The following is a 19,148-nucleotide window of genomic DNA, read 5'->3' as shown; positions in this document are numbered from 1 at the left end:
CAGAGTCTCCAAACCCCTAGCAGACACATTTTAAAGCCTCGAGGGGAAGTCCGAAAGGGCAAGCCCAAATAGGACAATATCTACTAGAGGTGGATTTGGGACGTTACAAATGGTATCAGAGTCAGACACCGGACTATGTGCCAGCCTTCTCGTTGTTCCCCAAAGAGGGGTTAGACACGAGGCGGTATGCCAGTAAAGACATTGGGCCCCAAAGAGGGGTGGTCCCACATCGATGGGAGGAAGGAAAGAGTGCTAGAAAGGACGTTGAGCCTCGAAGGGGGGTGGATTATGATGTCCCACATTAGTTGGGGAGGAAAACAAGCCACTATTTACAAAGGTGTGGAAACCTTCCTCTACCAGATGCGTTTTAAAGCCTTGAGGGGAAGCCCGAAAGGGAAAGTAGCTTTTGAAAGCTCAAAGAGGAGTTGTAGATCTAGGGTAAGAAAATCACTTGCAAAATTTGAAAGAAAAAAAAGCTAACTAGTTTAGCTCTAATTCTATAGTTTTTGTTTGTTTTCTTTTCATTTGTTTTGAAAAATGTATTGATGAATTACGATTCTCTTATTTTCCACTAATTCTTTTCTAATCGAGATGTATGGATTCATGGAGCTATGTGTCTATGGAGCAACTAAAATGTGTAGAATATCTATTTAGCTCTGCTATCTATGAGTTTCATTAACACTCCAACTCTCTTTTAGCAACATTTACTGATTCGAAAACTTAATTTAAAAATTCATTTTTGAAGTAATAATTAGATAATTATAATATGCTACAAGAATGCATAAAATATGTACATATAAACAAAGAAACCAATTATTGTAACGATATTTATTAATTTTCATAGTTTTTCCAAACAACCAAACAACTGTCGAGAAAAACTAAGAAAACAAAAATGTAACCAAAACATTGGATTCCACAAATCACCATTGCTTACCGGCCGCCACAACAAACCAACCGTCGAAACATGGACAGCAACGCACCACCAGAAGAACCCTGCTTGGCGGCGGTCCTAGCAACGGCGAAACAGCGGCTCCTCCTCTTCCTCAGCCCTTCGCGGATCTCCTCCGGCTTCCGAAATGACCTGAGCTTCCCAAGGCAGTGCTGAGTTGTACCTTTAGGGGCGACGGCGTCCTCTCTAGAAAAGGTGTAGCTCCTCAGATACATTTGTCGGCGAGCCCCTCTCGGCCGTGGGCGGCGGCGTTCTCTCTCTGCAGAGTCGTTCTCCTCCTCCGGACACCGCTGCAGGTTCACGTGGGTCGGGCGGCCGCCCGGGACGACGCAGACGTTGTCGACGCATTCTGATATGCAGACGGAGGCCATCGTCGGCGAAGAGATTCCGGCGACGGTGATAGGGTTTTAGAGATTTTTGCAATGCAAAATAAAAATGGGGAAATGGGTTTTAATTAAAGAGATTTAAATTCTATTTGATTGTCAACAACTAAGGAAGATGGAAGATGGATCGCCGAGTTTTCTTTTATTATTATTATTTGGATTATCTCGGTCAGACGAACACTAATCTCCACAATGGTATGATATTGTCCACTCTGAGCATAACCTCTCATGACTTTATTTTAGGCTTTCCCAAAAGGCCTCGTGACAATGGAGAGAGTATTCTTTGTTTATAAACCTATGATCATTCCCTAAATTAGCCGACTTTCATCCTCCAACAATCTCTATTTTAGTTGTCAATTTTGATGTGATATTACCATACTTATACCATGTGTTTTATTGTATATGAAATTAATTAATTGAGAATTTTAAGATTAGGGATCATTTTGTATATATATATTGATTATTATTTCTTTTATATAGGCAGCGATCGATGACTTCATATTGTAGTTGCCAAATTACGCTAAATCATTTGAAGTATACATGGAAGACGTTTATCAAACTATCCTAACATATAGAGTTGAAAGCTTAATGAGACCAAAATGATCGCAACCTCATGCATGTGTCTAAAGGACATGTTGATTGTGGCACTTAGCTATTTAATATAATGAGTAGTTATAATGAGTGTGGATCTCCGCTTCATTGACTATGGTACCACAAATAAATGGTACTTGATTACCTTCCTGTACTGACACTGTCTATAGCATTCGGCTCTAACGACGGTACAACTCAAATCATTGGTTAATTGTCCACTCAATCACAAAGAAGAAATGTTATATAATTCAGATTTAGATCTAACAATGCATGTTGTATTATTTTTACTATGTGTACATGCATGTCTAAACTCATCAAGAGATTACTTAGTAAATACTCAACCTTTTAAAATTTATTTTTTTACGAGAAAAACATATGGGTCGGGCAATAGGGTATTGCTAGTTTTTAGTTTGTTTTGGAATTGCATTTTTATTTGTTTTAAACTTACAATTTCATGATTTTTTTTACTAGCATGTATGAAGTGATAACCTTTATAGAAAAGTAGTAGAAACTGGATCGATATGAACCTCTTACAACGATGAACCAAAGCAAGCAATGACAATGAAAAAATAGGAAAGTAGTAGAAACTGGGTCGATATGAACCTCTTACAACGATGAACCAAAGCAAGCAATGACGATAGAAAAAAAGATGCCTTCCTTCAAAAGATAGGCAACTGTGAATACAAGAGTACCTAAAAGATCACCGAAGGTCAAAGAATCCGACAGACAACTCAAAAAGGTAGCCAACCCAGCTGGATGCCTGCTATTGTATTCACACTAGATACACCCTACACACACCCTACACCCCTTGTTTTCAAACCAACCATGCCCAATTTCCTCCATTGCTATCTCTACCTTTACCTTTCAACTGCCTTCCATCACAAAAACTAGACCTACCACTCTCCATCCTTTTCGATTCTCGAAATGCTGGAGAATCGAATCGAATCGAATCGAATCAAGTTGATCTATTGGTTTCGTATGTTTCTATCACAAACTTAGACATATTAGTTTGAATTTAGAGACAATCGAGCCATTATAACCTCCAAAAATCCAAAATTGAACAACGAGTTTTGTCCTTTTATTGATAATTGGATTGAGTATCACCCCAAATAGAGAAAAGATGATCAATCAATGAATATTGAAGAGGTCGTTAATTTGGTCAAGTTCAACCGTTACATGAAAAGTCCAAGACGCTTCAACCCTCCATAAATAATGTGTTTCGAAATTGTTAACAACCTTGGAAGACCAAGTTCATTATATCATGATCACTAATGAGCTCATCCTAGAATTCAAACTTGACCATGGAATTGAAGAGAGCTTTTTGCCTTTTGAAAAGTAGCACACAATAACTCACTCAAACTTTTTCCTCCTTTATTTTAAAAATTAAAGCACTATGAAATTCATGAAGAAATTTCTGATTGTGATGAATTAAAAGTCTTTATTTATTTATTTATTAAACTCCTTTATTTTAAAAATTAAAGCACTATGAAATTCATGAAGAAATTTCTGATTGTGATGAATTAAAAGTCTTTATTTATTTATTTATTAAACTTGAGGTGATTCGAAAGACTTTGAGTAGTTCAAACTATGAAATATATTCTTTATGGAAATTCACTCTTCATTTCATCGTAATTTAAAAATCCAAATTCTCTCTAAAAGTGAAGATAATCCCTATAAATTAACACGATTTTCATTGCCATGTTATTTAGTGACTCAATCCTAGCAACTTCAAAATTAAGTACGCTTAGTTTGTGAGCTTTTAAAAATTATGAGTAAAAGACATAACATGTTAAAAAAAAAAAACCATATGGGTTTATGAAGATAAACCCTTAAGAGCAAATCAAAACAAGTAAATTCTAAACCATCATGCACAGAATCCAAATTTGGAATCCCGCACATGAAGACATTGCACATTTCATCATAATCTTCGAAAATAATAACTTTAAAAGTGTTGAATAATGTAACATAGTATTTAATACCAAACACGTAAATTAGATAATTAAATAATTATCCATTAATGAAAAAAGAAAAAACAAAGTCAAAAAGTGAATTAAGACTTAAAAAGAGAAAATTTATGAGTCAATTATTAATAGTTTAAGAGTTGAAGAGGACACATAATGGTGATGTAATTTAAAGCTTTCTTAATCAATAAGAACAACAAACGAAAAAGGAAAAATAAAAGGCAAATTTAAAAAAAGTGGAAAAGGACAAATTTTGTTGTAGTTCTTTCTTTCCTCTTGTCGCGTACTAAGGCGCCATTAATGCAAATGTTAGGCCATTTGACTTATATCTCATATCATAATGAATTTGGTTCTTATTTATTTTCATACCATAATATATACTATGTTCTATATTAGGTAACTTATGTTATTACATTGGTTAATAAGGATGTTTCCACCACGAATACAAATGATTTGGATAATGGGTTTGGACCAGTTGTATAATCCAAGCTCACCGTTACCAGATATTGTCCGCTTCAGCCCGTTACGTATTACCGTCAGACTCATAGTAAAAAAAAATTGTTTCCTTTTCCAACTGACGTGAGATCTCACAATCCACCCCTTGGGGCTCAATGTCCTTGTTGATACACTAACCTGTGTTTGACTCTGATACCATTTGTAACAGCACTAAGCTCACCGCTCTTTCCCATGCCCTTGTAAAGAATACTTTCTTCCACAAGTACAAATTGTTTGGATACTGGGTCTGGACAAGTTGTATAATCCAAGCTCACCGTTACCAAATATTGTTTGCTTTAGTCCATTATGTATCGCCGTCAGCCTCTTAAAAAAAAAAAAATGTTTCCCTCTCCATACAGACGTGAGATCTCACAATCCACCCATTCGGGGCTCAATGTCCTTGTTGATACACCGATTTGTGTCTAGCTCTGATACCATTTGTAACAGCACAAACCAACCGCTAGTGGATATTATCCGTTTTAGGCTATTAAAACGTATGTGTTAGGGAGAGGTTTCCACACCCTTGTAGGGAATACTTTCTTCCCCTCTCCGAGGAGATATTATATGCTTTAGGCCGTTATATATCGCGGCCTCACAGTTTTAAAACATATTTGTCAGAGAAATGTTTTCACACCCTTCTAAAGAATGTTTTGTTCCACTCTCACAGATGTTTTTATCTAAGCGATTAGAGTCCTCCGAAGTATATTGAATAAGCAATTGACCAAAAGACGGAAAGAGATCACAAGAGAGATAGATAGACTATGTAGGTAGAATTGAATAGGTCCAAGACTACAAACCTTAAAATAAGCTAAGTTTGGTTCAAAAGTGAAACTTTTTAATAATTATTGGTAACATTAATTTTACATTCTTAATAATCAAAATAAAAACTCGAAAATAATTTTTAAGAGAAGTAAAAAAATAAATAAAAAAAAGGAGAAATATAATTATGAGTAATAAAAAAAAAAAAATTGGAAAAGGCAACATAATTCATAATAAATTAAAATGAAACCCCAAAGTGGATGATGATGTAAGCATCTCATGTTCTCAACGAATCAGTGAAGGCCTCGATTGAAATTAAAACGAAATACGAGGGCATATTAGCAAATTACCTTTTCCAAATCCCAAGTTTGGTAGGAAGCTTCGCGGGCTTCTGTTATTTTAATAAGCAATAAAACTAATTCCATGTGGACCCACTTTTTCTTACCGTACACCTTCACAACACATTGCTCGTATAGCCACCAGATTTCAACACGTGGCAATATCTTATCGGTTTTGGCTTGCTAGCGGTAGTACCGGATGCAGTCGGATCATGCGGTTGAATCGCTCCTTATTTAACCTATAATCAATTCCCTTCCATGGTTCCTTGTTCTCCAGTTCGTCGTCACTGGTAGCGTCACGTTGGTTTGATTCTCTCTCATGCAGTCGACTTCAGTTTAGAGAGAGGGAGAAGCCCGAAGCCCTTCGGCGTTAAGGATCCAATCATTCTGGTAATTGTGGTTTGTGATTATGTGAGAAATGATCGTGTTGATTTTGATTTTGATTTTTTTTTTGGTTTTGTTTCTCTCGACCTTATTTGGTTTCATTTGTTGTTTCGATCTTGTTTTCTTATCGACGATTTGGTAAGGAGAGGATATTGTAGGTTCTGACGGATCTGAGGCGTAACGGTTTTAACTTTGTTTCAATTGGACTGATTTGTTTATTATTTTCTGTCGACTTTGAGTAGGATGTAAAGTGGGTGGGTTGTTGGTGTTGATTTATCTACGTCTTTCTTGATTCTTGGTGGATTAAACCGAGTGTCGGGTGTTTGATTTTGTAGTTTTGGAACTTTTGTTCATTGGTTTGTTTTTGGTTGCGTTGGATTTTGTCTCAATGATCTATTCTTCTTCTTCTTCCCCTGATTTGCAGGCTAAATTGATCTTCTATTTGATTTCTTTTTCCATCCAATCTGTTCGCTAATCTAAATGGGTGGAGACGGGGAAAACTATGGGAAAAAGGAACCTTTTGCTGCTAACATCTCGAATAACGAAACTTATCCTGCCTGGGCAACGGATGTTGGAGAATGCCTAGAGAAGTACCAAGTGAACCCTGATCTCGGATTATCTTCTGAGGAGGTTGAGAAACAGAGAAAGATCTACGGTTCCAATGAATTGGAGAAGCATGAGGGTACATCAATCTTTAAACTAGTTTTGGAACAATTTAATGATACACTAGTTAGGATTCTATTAGCTGCAGCAGTTGTATCTTTTGTTCTTGCGTGGTATGATGGTGAGGAAGGAGGTGAGATGGAGATTACAGCATTTGTGGAGCCTTTAGTTATTTTCTTGATATTGATTGTCAATGCCATTGTTGGCATTTGGCAAGAGAACAATGCTGAGAAAGCATTGGAAGCTCTTAAAGAAATTCAGTCTGAACAGGCTTCAGTAATACGAAATGGTAAACGTGTTTCAATTGTTTCCAAGGACATCGTTCCTGGTGATATAGTAGAACTCAGAGTTGGGGATAAGGTGCCTGCTGACATGCGAGTGTTGCGGTTAATCAGCTCAACTTTTCGGGTTGAGCAGGGGTCCTTGACTGGTGAGAGCGAAGCGGTGAGCAAGACTGCTAAGGCTGTGCCAGAAGATACAGACATACAAGGGAAAAAGTGTATGGTTTTTGCAGGGACAACAGTTGTCAATGGAAATTGTATTTGCCTTGTTACCCAGACAGGGATGAGCACTGAACTAGGACAGGTCCATTCTCAGATACAAGAAGCATCCCAGGGTGAAGATGATACACCATTGAAGAAGAAGTTGAATGAGTTTGGAGAGCTTTTAACAGCAATAATTGGAGTAATCTGTGCTCTAGTTTGGCTTATTAATGTCAAATACTTCCTCACTTGGGAATATGTTGATGGGTGGCCAGCAAATTTCAAGTTCTCATTTGAGAAATGTACGTATTACTTCGAGATTGCCGTGGCATTGGCTGTAGCTGCAATTCCTGAAGGTTTGCCTGCAGTCATAACTACATGCTTGGCACTTGGCACTCGGAAAATGGCCCAAAAGAATGCTCTTGTTCGGAAGCTGCCCAGTGTTGAAACTCTTGGCTGTACAACTGTGATATGTTCTGATAAGACAGGGACTCTAACAACTAATCAGATGGCTGTAGCGAAGATTGTGGCTCTTGGTTCTCGTGTTGGTACTCTGCGAGCCTTTGATGTGGAAGGGACTACATATGATCCTTCAGATGGAAAAATAATTGGTTGGCTTGGAGGTCAACTGGATGCTAATCTGCAAATGTTGGCAAAGATTGCCGCTGTCTGTAATGATGCAGTTGTTGAAAAATCTGGTCATCATTTTGTTGTGAATGGAATGCCTACCGAAGCAGCATTGAAGGTGATGATCAAATAATCTCATGATCTTTTGATGCAATGATTTTATGTCACACAGCTATTGTCTCCTCCCTTAATTCTGACAGCAGTCATATTAAGCAAAAACAAGTTCCTAAATGATATTTAGAATTTTCTTATAGTATTCTGTTGGGTGTGATCTAAGGGTGACTAGGCATGCATGACCCTGAAAGTATAAGGCTTTTATTTTAGAACTGAAAATGACTGGCCTGGGTAGACAAAGTATAACTAGCTAAATTCATGACCAAATACAGAATCTGAAATAGCTTGGAAGCTTCAATTCTTCTTTAAGTATCCCCTTATACATTATTTTTCAACAGTGATGGGGAGGTTGGTGTAGTTCGTAATGTTTTACATTATGATAGGGTTTCTTTATGTTGTTCTATTGATATGCCCGATGATAAAGAAGGAACGTTGTTGAGATACTTAGTAATGATGCATGAAGGCAAGGGCAGATGCCAACAATTTTAGTAATCTATGTAGCTTTTGTACTGATTCATTTTATCTGGCATATATCTGCATATTCAGGTTCTTGTGGAAAAGATGGGTCTTCCTGAAGGATATGACTCCACTTCAGCTTCCATTGGGGATGTCCTGCGTAAGTATTTGACGTTATTATTGTCTCATTTTCTTTCTTGTGCGTCTCCCTAGTTTCATTTTTCTGAAATGGTAATGTGATTGACAAGGATGCTGCGACGTTTGGAATAAGAACGAGCAACGCATTGCTACTCTAGAGTTTGACCGAGATCGTAAATCAATGGGAGTTATTACAAATTCTAGCTCAGGAAAGAAGTCATTACTCGTGAAGGTATATTCTGATATTCTTGAAGTTAATTTCTACATTGTTAAGTAATTCCATGTAATTGTAAGCTCATTTTCTTTCTTATTATTTTCTTCACTACTTCTTAGACACCCATATTTCTTCTCACTGTGACATGTTAATTAACATTGGTTAAGATGGTGCTTGACTGAACTTGTGGCAGGGTGCTGTTGAAAATCTTTTGGAACGGAGTTCATTTATTCAACTTATTGATGGATCTATTGTGAAGTTGGACTCAGACTCAAAAACCCACCTCTCAAGTTACTTGCGTGAGATGTCATCAAGTGCATTAAGGTGTTTAGGTTTTGCATACAAGGAAGACCTTCCAGAATTTTCCACTTACAATAGTGGTGACGAAGAACATCCAGCACATCGGCTTTTACTTGACCCGTCCAATTACTCTAAAATTGAAAGTAATCTTATTTTTGCTGGCTTTGTTGGATTAAGGGTGAGTGACTCAGTGTGTTTATCATTTAATTAGTTCATCTATAATATTTTGTAATTGTAAGCAAAGTGAGTCTTTTTAGTTTTTAATTTGACTTGGGTTTGCATCACCATTTATTTTTATAGGATCCTCCCCGAAAAGAGGTTCATCAAGCAATCGAAGACTGTAAAGCTGCTGGTATTCGTGTTATGGTTATCACAGGGGACAACCAGAACACAGCCGAAGCTGTATGTCGAGAAATAGGTGTATTTGGACAACGTGAAGCTATAAGTTCCAGAAGTTTAACCGGAAAAGAGTTCATGGCAATGAGCCGGGAGGATCAAAAATCCCATTTAAGACAAGATAGAGGACTTCTTTTCTCAAGGGCTGAGCCAAGACATAAACAAGAGATAGTAAGATTGCTCAAGGAAGATGGTGAAGTTGTTGCCATGACAGGAGATGGAGTCAATGATGCACCTGCTTTGAAGTTGGCTGATATTGGGATTGCGATGGGCATTGCCGGGACAGAGGTACCTACTTCGATGCATCTTTTCTGTGAAAAAGAATCCAAATAAGTTGCTGGATGTGTCATACATACCGTGCATTCTTTCTTTTCTCTTCTTTTGGGAAAATTCGTGACATTCCTTCTTCTCAACCCCAGTTAGGATTGTTAAAAAATCTCAATCATATTCGCTTTGTGCTAAGTAATTTATTTTCTCAACCAGTTTTGAGAGTCTGGTCACATGCATGATTTGAATTATCTACTGCCACTGATTATATTTCTAAAACGGGCGTGTCTCTGTCCTTAACATTTGGCCACATATGGAATTAATTTTTTCAGGTTGCTAAGGAAGCCTCCGACATGGTTCTGGCAGATGACAATTTTAGTACAATAGTTGCAGCAGTTGGTGAAGGCAGATCCATTTACGACAATATGAAGGCATTTATCAGGTTTTTCTTCCACTTAAGCAAGAATTCATCCATTTTCGTTGATTATATAGTAGTATGCCTTTGGACATTCGTTGTTGGTCATTGGTGTTACTGACATAAAATATGAAAATCTCGAGCAAGCGTGCCTGTTTTCAATTATAGTTTCAACGCCGACAGTAACCCATAGAATTATTCTGAAATCAAATTCAGCCGTCTTCGTAGGATTCAGTTTTCACCGTGGCTTTCAAATGCCAAAAATTATTGTAGGTACATGATTTCCTCAAACATCGGCGAGGTTGCGTCGATATTTTTGACAGCAGCACTGGGTATTCCCGAAGGGATGATCCCTGTTCAGCTTCTCTGGGTTAATCTCGTTACAGATGGACCTCCAGCTACTGCGTTGGGATTTAATCCACCCGATACCGATATAATGAAGAAACCGCCTAGAAGAAGTGATGACTCATTGATCACGGCCTGGATTTTGTTCCGCTATTTGGTATTTGCGCATTCTCTTCCTTAACTATAACTAACTGTATAATAACGTCATCATTTCGTACCAAATGATATCAGTTTGTACATCCTACCAGATGAAAATCTAATTTCTTACCTTGTTCCACAGGTTATTGGACTTTACGTAGGGATAGCAACTGTAGGAGTATTTATTATTTGGTATACACATGCTTCCTTCATGGGCATTGACCTGTCCGGAGATGGTCACAGTCTGGTCTCGTACTCTCAGCTCGCAAACTGGGATCAGTGCCCGTCTTGGGAAGGGTTTACCGTGTCGCCTTTCATGGCTGGGGACCAAGTCTTCAGCTTCGATTCAGATCCATGCGACTACTTCCGTTCAGGCAAGATCAAGGCCTCAACTCTCTCACTCTCCGTTTTGGTCGCCATTGAGATGTTCAATTCCCTCAATGCCCTCTCAGAGGATGGAAGCTTGTTGACAATGCCCCCATGGGTTAACCCGTGGCTGCTCCTCGCCATGTCTGTTTCATTTGGCTTGCATTTCTTGATCCTCTATGTGCCATTCCTCGCGCAAATTTTCGGCATTGTCCCCCTCTCCTTGAATGAATGGCTCTTGGTTCTGGCTGTGGCAATGCCCGTGATCTTAATTGATGAGATTCTGAAATTCGTGGGAAGGCTTACAAGCGGGTTGAGGACATCTCGCCCGAGCAGCAGATTGTTGAAGCAGAAATCAGACTAAACACATTGTGGAAGGTATGATGAACGGGATTTGAATTCATGAATGACAAGAGAGTGGAGAAAGTTTAGAGTTCATGTTTCTGAAAAAGTGAAAACGAAGGAAGGGGTAGTATTTGCGGTAGAGAAATGAGTGGGTCTTGTTTTACGACTCTGCCATTTCTTTAACTCACATTTTTTCATCAACATTATTTCTTAGGCTGTTGTGGCGGAGTAAACTTACATTGTTTTCGTTCATAAGAGAACCATGATTTTACCCAACTCCCCAATTACTGAATATTGATGAAGTATCTGTTTTTTTGTTACATAATTCAAGTGAATTTCATTCTTTTATTAGTGCCTCTTGCATAATGTTTAAATTTTATTTTGATATCAGATTTTAAAATCTTCATTATTTCTTCCCAATTTGAAAAACAAGAGGGTAGAATAAGAAATTCAATAAATGAATGAAAAGAAAAGTGTTGTATTTGATGTTTTTATTATATTTGTTTTGTGTTGAAGTGATATCATTGTGGGTAGGTTGAGCAATAATGTCTATTATACATATTGAAATGGGGTCCGGATAAATTTTGATTTCTAACAATGCATAGTGTTAGTTTGATCCAATACGCTATACATCAGAAAAGGCGTAGTTTGATCCAATACGCTATACATCAGAAAAGGCGTAGTTTGATTCAATACGTTCTTCTAGTCTTACTCTTGTAATCTTTCTAACTTCTACATTCATTAATGAACTTTCTCATTTAGTGTATCATATGCAGTCCAATTTTTAAGAAAAATCATATAATAGCTAGCATCATGACTCTTTGTAGAAAGTGCCATAACGACGACACCCGTGCTTTAGGTAAATTTTAAAGTTGAGAGCCTCACGACATTAGATAAGTGGTCGTTGTTAGAATTTTGATTTTATTTTTTCATACTCAAGTATTGATACATGATCTCCCTCTTCCATTTTGTGCTTGAATTTCATCTCTATCTTAGTGCTCCACTAAGATTCCTTGAAACCCCTCATAGATTCATATATTTCTACTAAATAAATAAACAAGTACGTAAAACAAAAATATTTAAACTATAAAAGTATAACTTTCCCTCAAGGTTAAAATTTGTTATTCATAAACTTATATGACATGATTCTTAATTCTGAAAACTTATATGACATGATTCTTGATTCGGAATAGATTTACAAAAGTAGAGAATCTACCTAAACCACACGGGAATTATTTTGAAGTCTAAAAGATATAATTTAGTAAAGCCTTTAAAGTATTTGGATATTAAAAAATGATAATTAGCCGAGCTAGATCCTGTCCTAAGCACAAACCTTAGAATTTAATTATGATGCAATGAGTAAAGAAAACCAAACAAATGGGAGTGGGTTTCCTGTACCCATTTCTGATTTTGAATTGTAAAAGAAGAAGCCATTAAGGGACACTGAGCGGCCCACCGCCGCCGCCGCCGCCGGCCACATCCCTTAAAGTTCATCTCCAAGTAGCCTTTGTCTAAAGCTATGCTCTTATTAAATTTTCAGTGCTATGATTCAGTAACATGATATCAACTTTCTTGAAGGCCTGTTGGTGGGGCTTTGCTGCCTGGAACAGATTTCACATGTGGAGAAAAATTTTAAAGTATAATTTAGAATGATCGGAAGATTCAACACCTAAAGTGGTTGTAGAAGGGAACGAAACATTTTTTATAAGAGTATGAATAGCTCTTTCTAGTAGATGCGCTTTAAAATTATGAGGCTGACGACAATATTTAACAATTGAAAGTGGACAATATCGGTTAACGGTAGGCTTGAGTTGTTACGCTTACTTTGACATTCATTTACATCTCTTGAAATATGATCATGTTATCTACTGTTTTGAGGTGCTTCTAACACCGAAAACTATCTCCACAGATAAACACAAGTAATTTCAGCATAATTTATTCTCGTTCATATAATTCCTACAAAAATATTTTGGAGGTCACCCCGGAATTACTCCAAACTAAACATACGATCGATCCAATCTATTTTAACTTGAGAAGTCTTGTATTAATTTTTTCTGAATTGGGTTGTATTTAATTTATTTTATGTTCAAAACATGAAATCTTTTATAAATTTTATTTTTCTTGAACGTAGGTTTTAACGTCGAGTTAGACATTTCACTTCTTTTATAAATTTTACTAGCATACATGTAATGACATTTAGTGAAGTCGTGAAAGTTGTGTCATTACAAAGTTTGATGACATTGAAAAACATGTTGAAAGATGTTTATCTCATCGTAAAAGTTGATAACTCAATATTCATTAAGTGATTTTACAACTAAAAAAAAAAGTACGGATTGTTTTGTTTTTCTTTCAATACAAACAATTACGAGATAGAGGTTCGAACATCGACTCTTAAAAGAGAAATCAAAAGATATTTTTCTTTTACATACGTTTTAGGGTACAATAAGAAGAAAAAAAGAAAGTAAGACTCGGGAGGATGTAAATCAAGGAACGAAGTTAAGAGAGTAAGAATCAAGAAAGGTTGTCCAAGAGGCATCGTCCTCGGCCATGGCATTGTCGTAGCAGCTCCATGTCTCCACAGGCGAGCTAGTCGAGTTACTATTCTCAGCTTCTTCATTTCTCGCAAATCTCCCTCGTATGCGCTTTCTACTATCTGCCAGTGTCTTCCTACATTCATACTGCCAAATTTTCCCGACTTATAAAAATTCGAACTTTTAACATTTTATATACATAAAATTAAAAAAATTAATTAGTAAAATTAATTACCTTAATCTTCTTATTAAAATTCCTTTGGTTTCTCTTGGTTTTGTATCTTTCAATTCTGTGTCTCTTCTCTTGGGGAGTATATGGGGAAGCTCTTCTCATTCCTTCTATTATCAAACTGCTTTCACTGGACCATGCCCTCTCTTCGCCTCCTCTCTCATTATGACCGGAGCTGTAAGCCCTTGTGAGTGGTCGGCGAGAGGTTGGACCATGGCTTAGCCCAGGGTGCGATGTTGGAGACCCGTAGCTACTACAACCTCCACTACTACTCCCACTATAACTAACCTCCAATGCCTCTACCATTGGGGAAGGGTTGTGGGAATATATGAAATTTGAGAACGACGGGAAAGGTGGCGGCGGTTGGAGGTGGCTCAGGGAGGCATCTGCGGTGGCGGCTGCGTGACTGTGCATGATGAGGTGGAGGAGGGAGGGAGAGAGCGATTGAATACTTTCTTTTCTTAATTTGGGTTTGTGAATGAAAGGGAGAGATGTGGAATAGGGAGTTATGTAGAGGAGGAAAAAGAGAGATGACGTGGATGGATGATGTCATCATTTTGACTTTTTCGTTGACTAATTCTTATTCCTTTCCCCAACTCCTAAATCAAGTTGGTTTCTCTGTCTCTTAAACACTTTTTGACTAAAAAAAAAAAAGAAAAAAAAAAAAAGCTCTCTCGAAGATATCATATCTCTGTCTCTTTCAATCTAAGTTGAAAAGGTAATTCCTTTGCCATCCTATTTTGTTCAAAGGGTCAACTAGTTCTGCCACGTAGACTAATGGTCGGATCGTTGTTGTCAATATCGTCCAATTCAACTTCGGTTCTAGTTCAAGCCACACTTGTGCTCTGGCTTGGCCGTTTTTGTAGCTGATTCAAGGTATTTGAAGCTAATTCGAGTTGATTTTGTGTTTTGAACTAACTTAAGCTCCGTTCGAGACTATTTAAGTTAGCTTATCTTCCGTATTTTTAACTATTATTAGGACTGATGTTAGAATTATTAGATAGTTGTAGCTCTAAGGATGAGTTCCAAGCTTGATTCCTCGTACATTTACAACAAAAATGGAAGGAGGGAAGAAAGGGCACGATAATAAAGGTAGTGACTCTAATTTTGAAGTGATGTAGGTGATTTTGATGGGCCTACACCTTGTGAGTTGGGGAAAGATGGTGTTTGGAGGTCCCCTCCCCTCTTTGCACTTCATGGCCATTTGTTTTCAAATGGAGAATCATACTGACTTGATACTGTTAAATAAGGAACCTTTAATTAGTGTTTATGTTTATAACATCAAATGCTTAACTGAGTTCGAGAAATTTTTTTGAACGAACCCAAAATTTCAAATTGATTGGGTTGATAACCCAAATAACCTAAAATTGGATCGTCGAAGAAGGTGATGACGAGGGCGAGGAGGTGGGTCTGCGAGGGAGGGCAAGGAGGGTGTCTGGTTGAATATCCTAGGAAAGAAGCATAGGCACATTTTAAAGTAGTCACATTCAAATTGAGGCTTATGATTGAAGTGTGTGAGGGTCACATGGGGATGCATTAAACTACATAGAGAAGTGGTGGTGGGGGTGGTGGTGGTGGTGGTGGTGGTGGTGGGGCAAGTGTCATTGTTTTTGGTTTACAGAAGCAAAAGGCTGGTAAGATTTGACATCATCATAATCATATTCATATTCATATATTCATGGTAGTGGAACAATTATATTAATTTAACAATGGAACTACCTACCTAATAACCCAACCCCTACTGCAATGCCATATCAATCAAATACAATAAGGGCCCTTCTCAAACCCTTTATGCCTAATTATCCTACTCTTTCCACTCCTCATTTGTACTCCATCACATGCCTATGCACCAAACAATCCTAATATTCAACCCCAACCCATACAATAGTTATGCATAATGCTACATTTAGGAAGTAATTGAGGGGAACAAAACATTCCCCTCCCTAACGGATGCGTTTTAAAAACTTTAAGAAAAATTTTGGAAGGAAAAATCTAGAGAGACAATATCTACTGACAGTGGACTTGAGTCGTTACATTTTTTCTATTTGGAAATTGAGCATAATCCCATACGATGTATAAAAGATATGATTGTGATGCCTCCGATTATGACTCTACAAGATATTTCAACGAGTCGACTTTCTTGTGACTATTGCCCACAAAATATCTATAGTCAGCTCTACCTATACACTGCCCATTGCCATCATCACAATCCTCCACTTGTCAAATTGAGTAGGCTTATTGAGGTCTTGTCTCGCCATCTCTATATATGTTTGGTTTCAGTGGCCTAGAGCCATAATATCCTCCTAAAGGATCTAAGTACTAAAGAAATGTGGGTCTAGGTTATAAATCTTCAACGTTCAAAAGACAACTCAAGTTACACAACAATTTGAATTTGAATCAATATAAATACTTATGTTCGTCTAATGTAATTTGTGAGAACATCATGTGGTTCGTGATCTACCTCGTTGTGTTCTAGATTGAATATGGACAATCTATGCTTGCGGTGTTGTAAATTGTCATAAGTTTTGATTTGATTTGGTTATTTGGATTAGATTTGATTTGGTTATTTGAATTAGATTTAGTCATACCAGGGTTTAGTTATATATCGAGATTTGATATCAGAATTTGATATCGGAATTTGGGAGAGTTTTGGGTGTCACATCGTATTTGTTGAATGACATATTGGTGAGAGTCTTTGTAGTGTGATAGTGAGGTATTCACTTGTAACACTGAGTTTTATTAGTGATTGGTTGCTATCCATGGATGTAGGGGAACTTCTTCTCTCCGAACCACGTAAATATCTTGGTGTCTCTTTGTGTAATTCCGTTCATTGGTGTTGTGAGTACATTTGTTACGCTTCCGGCACACAACATGCGGTGTCCTCGAAAATGCAATTACCAAACTATTGCTACCATCTTCTTGCCTTTCAAGTGTTGGCGTACATTTATAAGGTAGAATTGGATTTCAAGGAGTAAATCCAAGCGACCATAAAGGAAGTATAGTAACTTTGACTTAGACTAATCAAGTGAGTGCTTTTACTGTTGGCTTGGTTAGATGACTTGTTTGTTGCATGAGCGATGCGTGCCCTATGAGTCTAGCACATGTTGTCTTTCATGATTGTATGACGTATACTATGTTACACCATGTAAACTATATTAACTCATATGTGTCATGCCATGTAATTAGTTATATATTTCGTAGAAATGCTATGCCATGAAAAGAAAAGAGATACTTTATATCGTAAGTATATGTTATGATTTAAAACTATAGAAATCTAATGCATACGAGTATGTCACGTGCATCAAGACAGGATTAAAACTGATCGATAAATAAAATCAAACAACATCAAAGAGGTGGGGGAGATTTTAATAGTGGTAGTTGGGGCTTTGTAGGAGTGCTTGTGCCTTCTTTTCATACCTAAAACCATGAGCTTGTGAATCATCTGCAGACCAAATAAAGATTCCATGAAGGAGTTTGTCCGTTCTAAGCCTTCGACACGCCTTAAAAAACCCATGCTTTGACAACAATCCGCCGCTATCGTCGCTGGCTAAGCTTGCCAGGATCCTACCACCTTCATAATTTGAGCTTTGAGCTTTGAAATGTTTGATAAACTGATGAACTGTGGTGGTCTTATCATAAGCATAGAATTGAAAATTAACATAATCTATCAAGTGCCCGTATCTTTTCCACAAGGCTAAGTAATGGGTTTGAACTTCAGCGTCGTCAAAAGGGGCAATGGAAGCAAATGAGATGACTCCCTTCTTCTTTAGCCGTCTAATTAGCTGCCCTATGCACTCAGCGAACGTGTTGGGGTCCGACTCGAAGTGTTCATAATCGATGTCGATGCCGTCGAGATTGAAGGTGTTTATGAGCTTTGTGAGTGAACGTTCTGCGTTGGAAACCCATGAAGCTATTGAAGAAGGTTTGAAATAAACAAAGCCTGAGTCTCCCACGCTGTCTCCTCCAAGACTTACACCCACTCTCACGTTTGAATGATCCTAAAGCACATGAGTAATTTCGTTCGGTAATTAAGAGAAAAATTATGAGTTTATAAGCAAGAAACACTATCTCTAACGACACAAGACCTTTTGGAGAAACAAAAAACAAACCTACGAGAGCTTATACTCAAAGTAGAAAATATCATATTATTGTGGAGAGTCATGATTCCTAACATAGTATTAGAGTCAAAAGTGACTCGAGTGTCGAACAAATGATGTACTTTGTTCAAGGGCTCCAGAGAAGGAGTTGAGCCTCCATTAAGGAGAGGCTATTTCGAGGGCTTCATAGGCCTCAGGTGGAGGCTCTATGGTGTATTTTGCTCGAGGGGAGGATTATTAAAAGAGTAGTCCCACATTAGCTAATTAAGAGGAAGATCGTGAGTTTATAAGTAAATAATGTTAGACGAACATGACTCTCCACAATGGTATGATATTGCCCACTTTAAGCATAAGCTCTCGTAGCTTTGCTTTGGGCTTCCCAAAAGACCTCGTATCAATGGAAAGAGTATTCATTGATTAGAAACTTAGAATCATTCTCTAAATTAGTGGACGTGAAACTTTCATCATCCAACAAATAAGAGTATCTCCATTGGTACGAGATCTTTCGAAGAAACAAAAAACAAAGCTACGAGAGCTTATACTAAAAAAGGATATATTTTTTTTTAGGTATAATATTGGGTTGTTGAACGTTTGATTACCTTTTTAATGGCAGCAACAGCGGAAGGGCTAAGATTATAGGAATCCCAGAAAACGTTGAATACTCCATTAGTGAAACAACGGCGGGAGCTGTCAAAGTCTATGGCAAACGACAGGAGAAAGTGAAACTCTTCTACATTTGGGTTAATCGGAACGTCGGAAAATTTGACATCATTGAACTCAGCTCCTATGTATTCTCTAAACACTGCCGCCGGTACTACCACCGCCGTGTTAGACGGCGGAGCCACCAGAATCAATAGAAGAACAACAATTATTCCATCCATTACCACTTGGGGTTTAAGTGAGTGGAAGATAGCTTTAATGGGTGATTCAGTTCTCAAGTTTAGGTGCTTAATTTATAGTGTTTGGAATGTGAAGGTTGCTTTTTTTTTCTTAGATTTTGTTTGGGGATTATGTCTGGTTTTTTGTTTTTTCTTTTGTTCTTTCTAATCATTTCTTTGCTTTGAGTTCTCCGAATTTTGATTTTTACCTATAAATTATCTAATAAAATATATAAATTAAAACCGTCTTAGACATACAACAAATATGAAAACGCTTATACGGACCC

At 37.5% G+C, this 19,148-nt stretch overlaps 4 protein-coding genes across 4 annotated transcripts; 1 reads left to right on the top strand and 3 right to left on the bottom strand.

Moving 5' to 3' along the window:
• Positions 1-877: 877 nt before the first annotated feature.
• LOC111452708 lies at positions 878-1,383 on the bottom strand. The gene has a single exon (XM_023093551.1). It carries the CDS (start codon positions 1,318-1,320, stop codon positions 931-933), a length of 390 nt encoding a protein of 129 aa, XP_022949319.1. The 5' UTR covers positions 1,321-1,383; the 3' UTR covers positions 878-930.
• Positions 1,384-5,721: 4,338 nt separating this feature from the next.
• Positions 5,722-11,477, top strand: LOC111452264 (calcium-transporting ATPase 1, endoplasmic reticulum-type-like). Its single transcript, XM_023092880.1, has 9 exons — positions 5,722-5,866; positions 6,285-7,750; positions 8,293-8,362; positions 8,451-8,572; positions 8,748-9,032; positions 9,155-9,538; positions 9,850-9,959; positions 10,206-10,434; positions 10,558-11,477. The coding sequence occupies exons 2-9, from the start codon at positions 6,341-6,343 to the stop codon at positions 11,143-11,145; spliced, it is 3,198 nt and encodes a 1,065-aa protein (XP_022948648.1). The 5' UTR covers positions 5,722-5,866; positions 6,285-6,340; the 3' UTR covers positions 11,146-11,477.
• A 2,026-nt stretch (positions 11,478-13,503) lies between these two features.
• Positions 13,504-14,340, bottom strand: LOC111452672 (zinc finger protein CONSTANS-LIKE 4-like). The gene is made up of 2 exons (XM_023093495.1): positions 13,893-14,340; positions 13,504-13,804 (listed from the first exon to the last, which is right to left on the bottom strand). Exons 1-2 carry the CDS (start codon positions 14,298-14,300, stop codon positions 13,610-13,612), a joined length of 603 nt encoding a protein of 200 aa, XP_022949263.1. The 5' UTR covers positions 14,301-14,340; the 3' UTR covers positions 13,504-13,609.
• Positions 14,341-17,251: 2,911 nt separating this feature from the next.
• Positions 17,252-18,864, bottom strand: LOC111452519 (chitinase 2-like). The gene is made up of 2 exons (XM_023093287.1): positions 18,583-18,864; positions 17,252-17,884 (listed from the first exon to the last, which is right to left on the bottom strand). The coding sequence occupies exons 1-2, from the start codon at positions 18,862-18,864 to the stop codon at positions 17,252-17,254; spliced, it is 915 nt and encodes a 304-aa protein (XP_022949055.1).
• Between the last annotated feature and the right edge of the window lie 284 nt (positions 18,865-19,148).

The sequence above is a fragment of the Cucurbita moschata genome, unplaced genomic scaffold, assembly GCF_002738365.1.
Source record: "Cucurbita moschata cultivar Rifu unplaced genomic scaffold, Cmos_1.0 Cmo_Scf00014, whole genome shotgun sequence".
Lineage (NCBI taxonomy): Eukaryota > Viridiplantae > Streptophyta > Magnoliopsida > Cucurbitales > Cucurbitaceae > Cucurbita > Cucurbita moschata.
The sequence above is the reverse complement of the archived record's forward strand: the minus strand, read 5'-3'. Positions and strand labels throughout refer to the sequence as shown.

Coding starts and splice junctions, on each gene's coding strand:
- LOC111452708 (XM_023093551.1), bottom strand. CDS start 1,320: ATGGCCTCCGTCTGCATATCAGAATGCGTCGACAACGTCTGCGTCGTC.
- LOC111452672 (XM_023093495.1), bottom strand. CDS start 14,300: ATGCACAGTCACGCAGCCGCCACCGCAGATGCCTCCCTGAGCCACCTC. Junction 13,805..13,892: donor ATTTTAATAAGAAGATTAAG/GTAATTAATTTT, acceptor AAAATTTGGCAG/TATGAATGTAGGAAGACACT.
- LOC111452519 (XM_023093287.1), bottom strand. CDS start 18,864: ATGGATGGAATAATTGTTGTTCTTCTATTGATTCTGGTGGCTCCGCCG. Junction 17,885..18,582: donor CTGTTGCTGCCATTAAAAAG/GTAATCAAACGT, acceptor CATGTGCTTTAG/GATCATTCAAACGTGAGAGT.
- LOC111452264 (XM_023092880.1), top strand. CDS start 6,341: ATGGGTGGAGACGGGGAAAACTATGGGAAAAAGGAACCTTTTGCTGCT. Junction 8,363..8,450: donor TTCCATTGGGGATGTCCTGC/GTAAGTATTTGA, acceptor GTGATTGACAAG/GATGCTGCGACGTTTGGAAT. Junction 10,435..10,557: donor GGATTTTGTTCCGCTATTTG/GTATTTGCGCAT, acceptor CTTGTTCCACAG/GTTATTGGACTTTACGTAGG.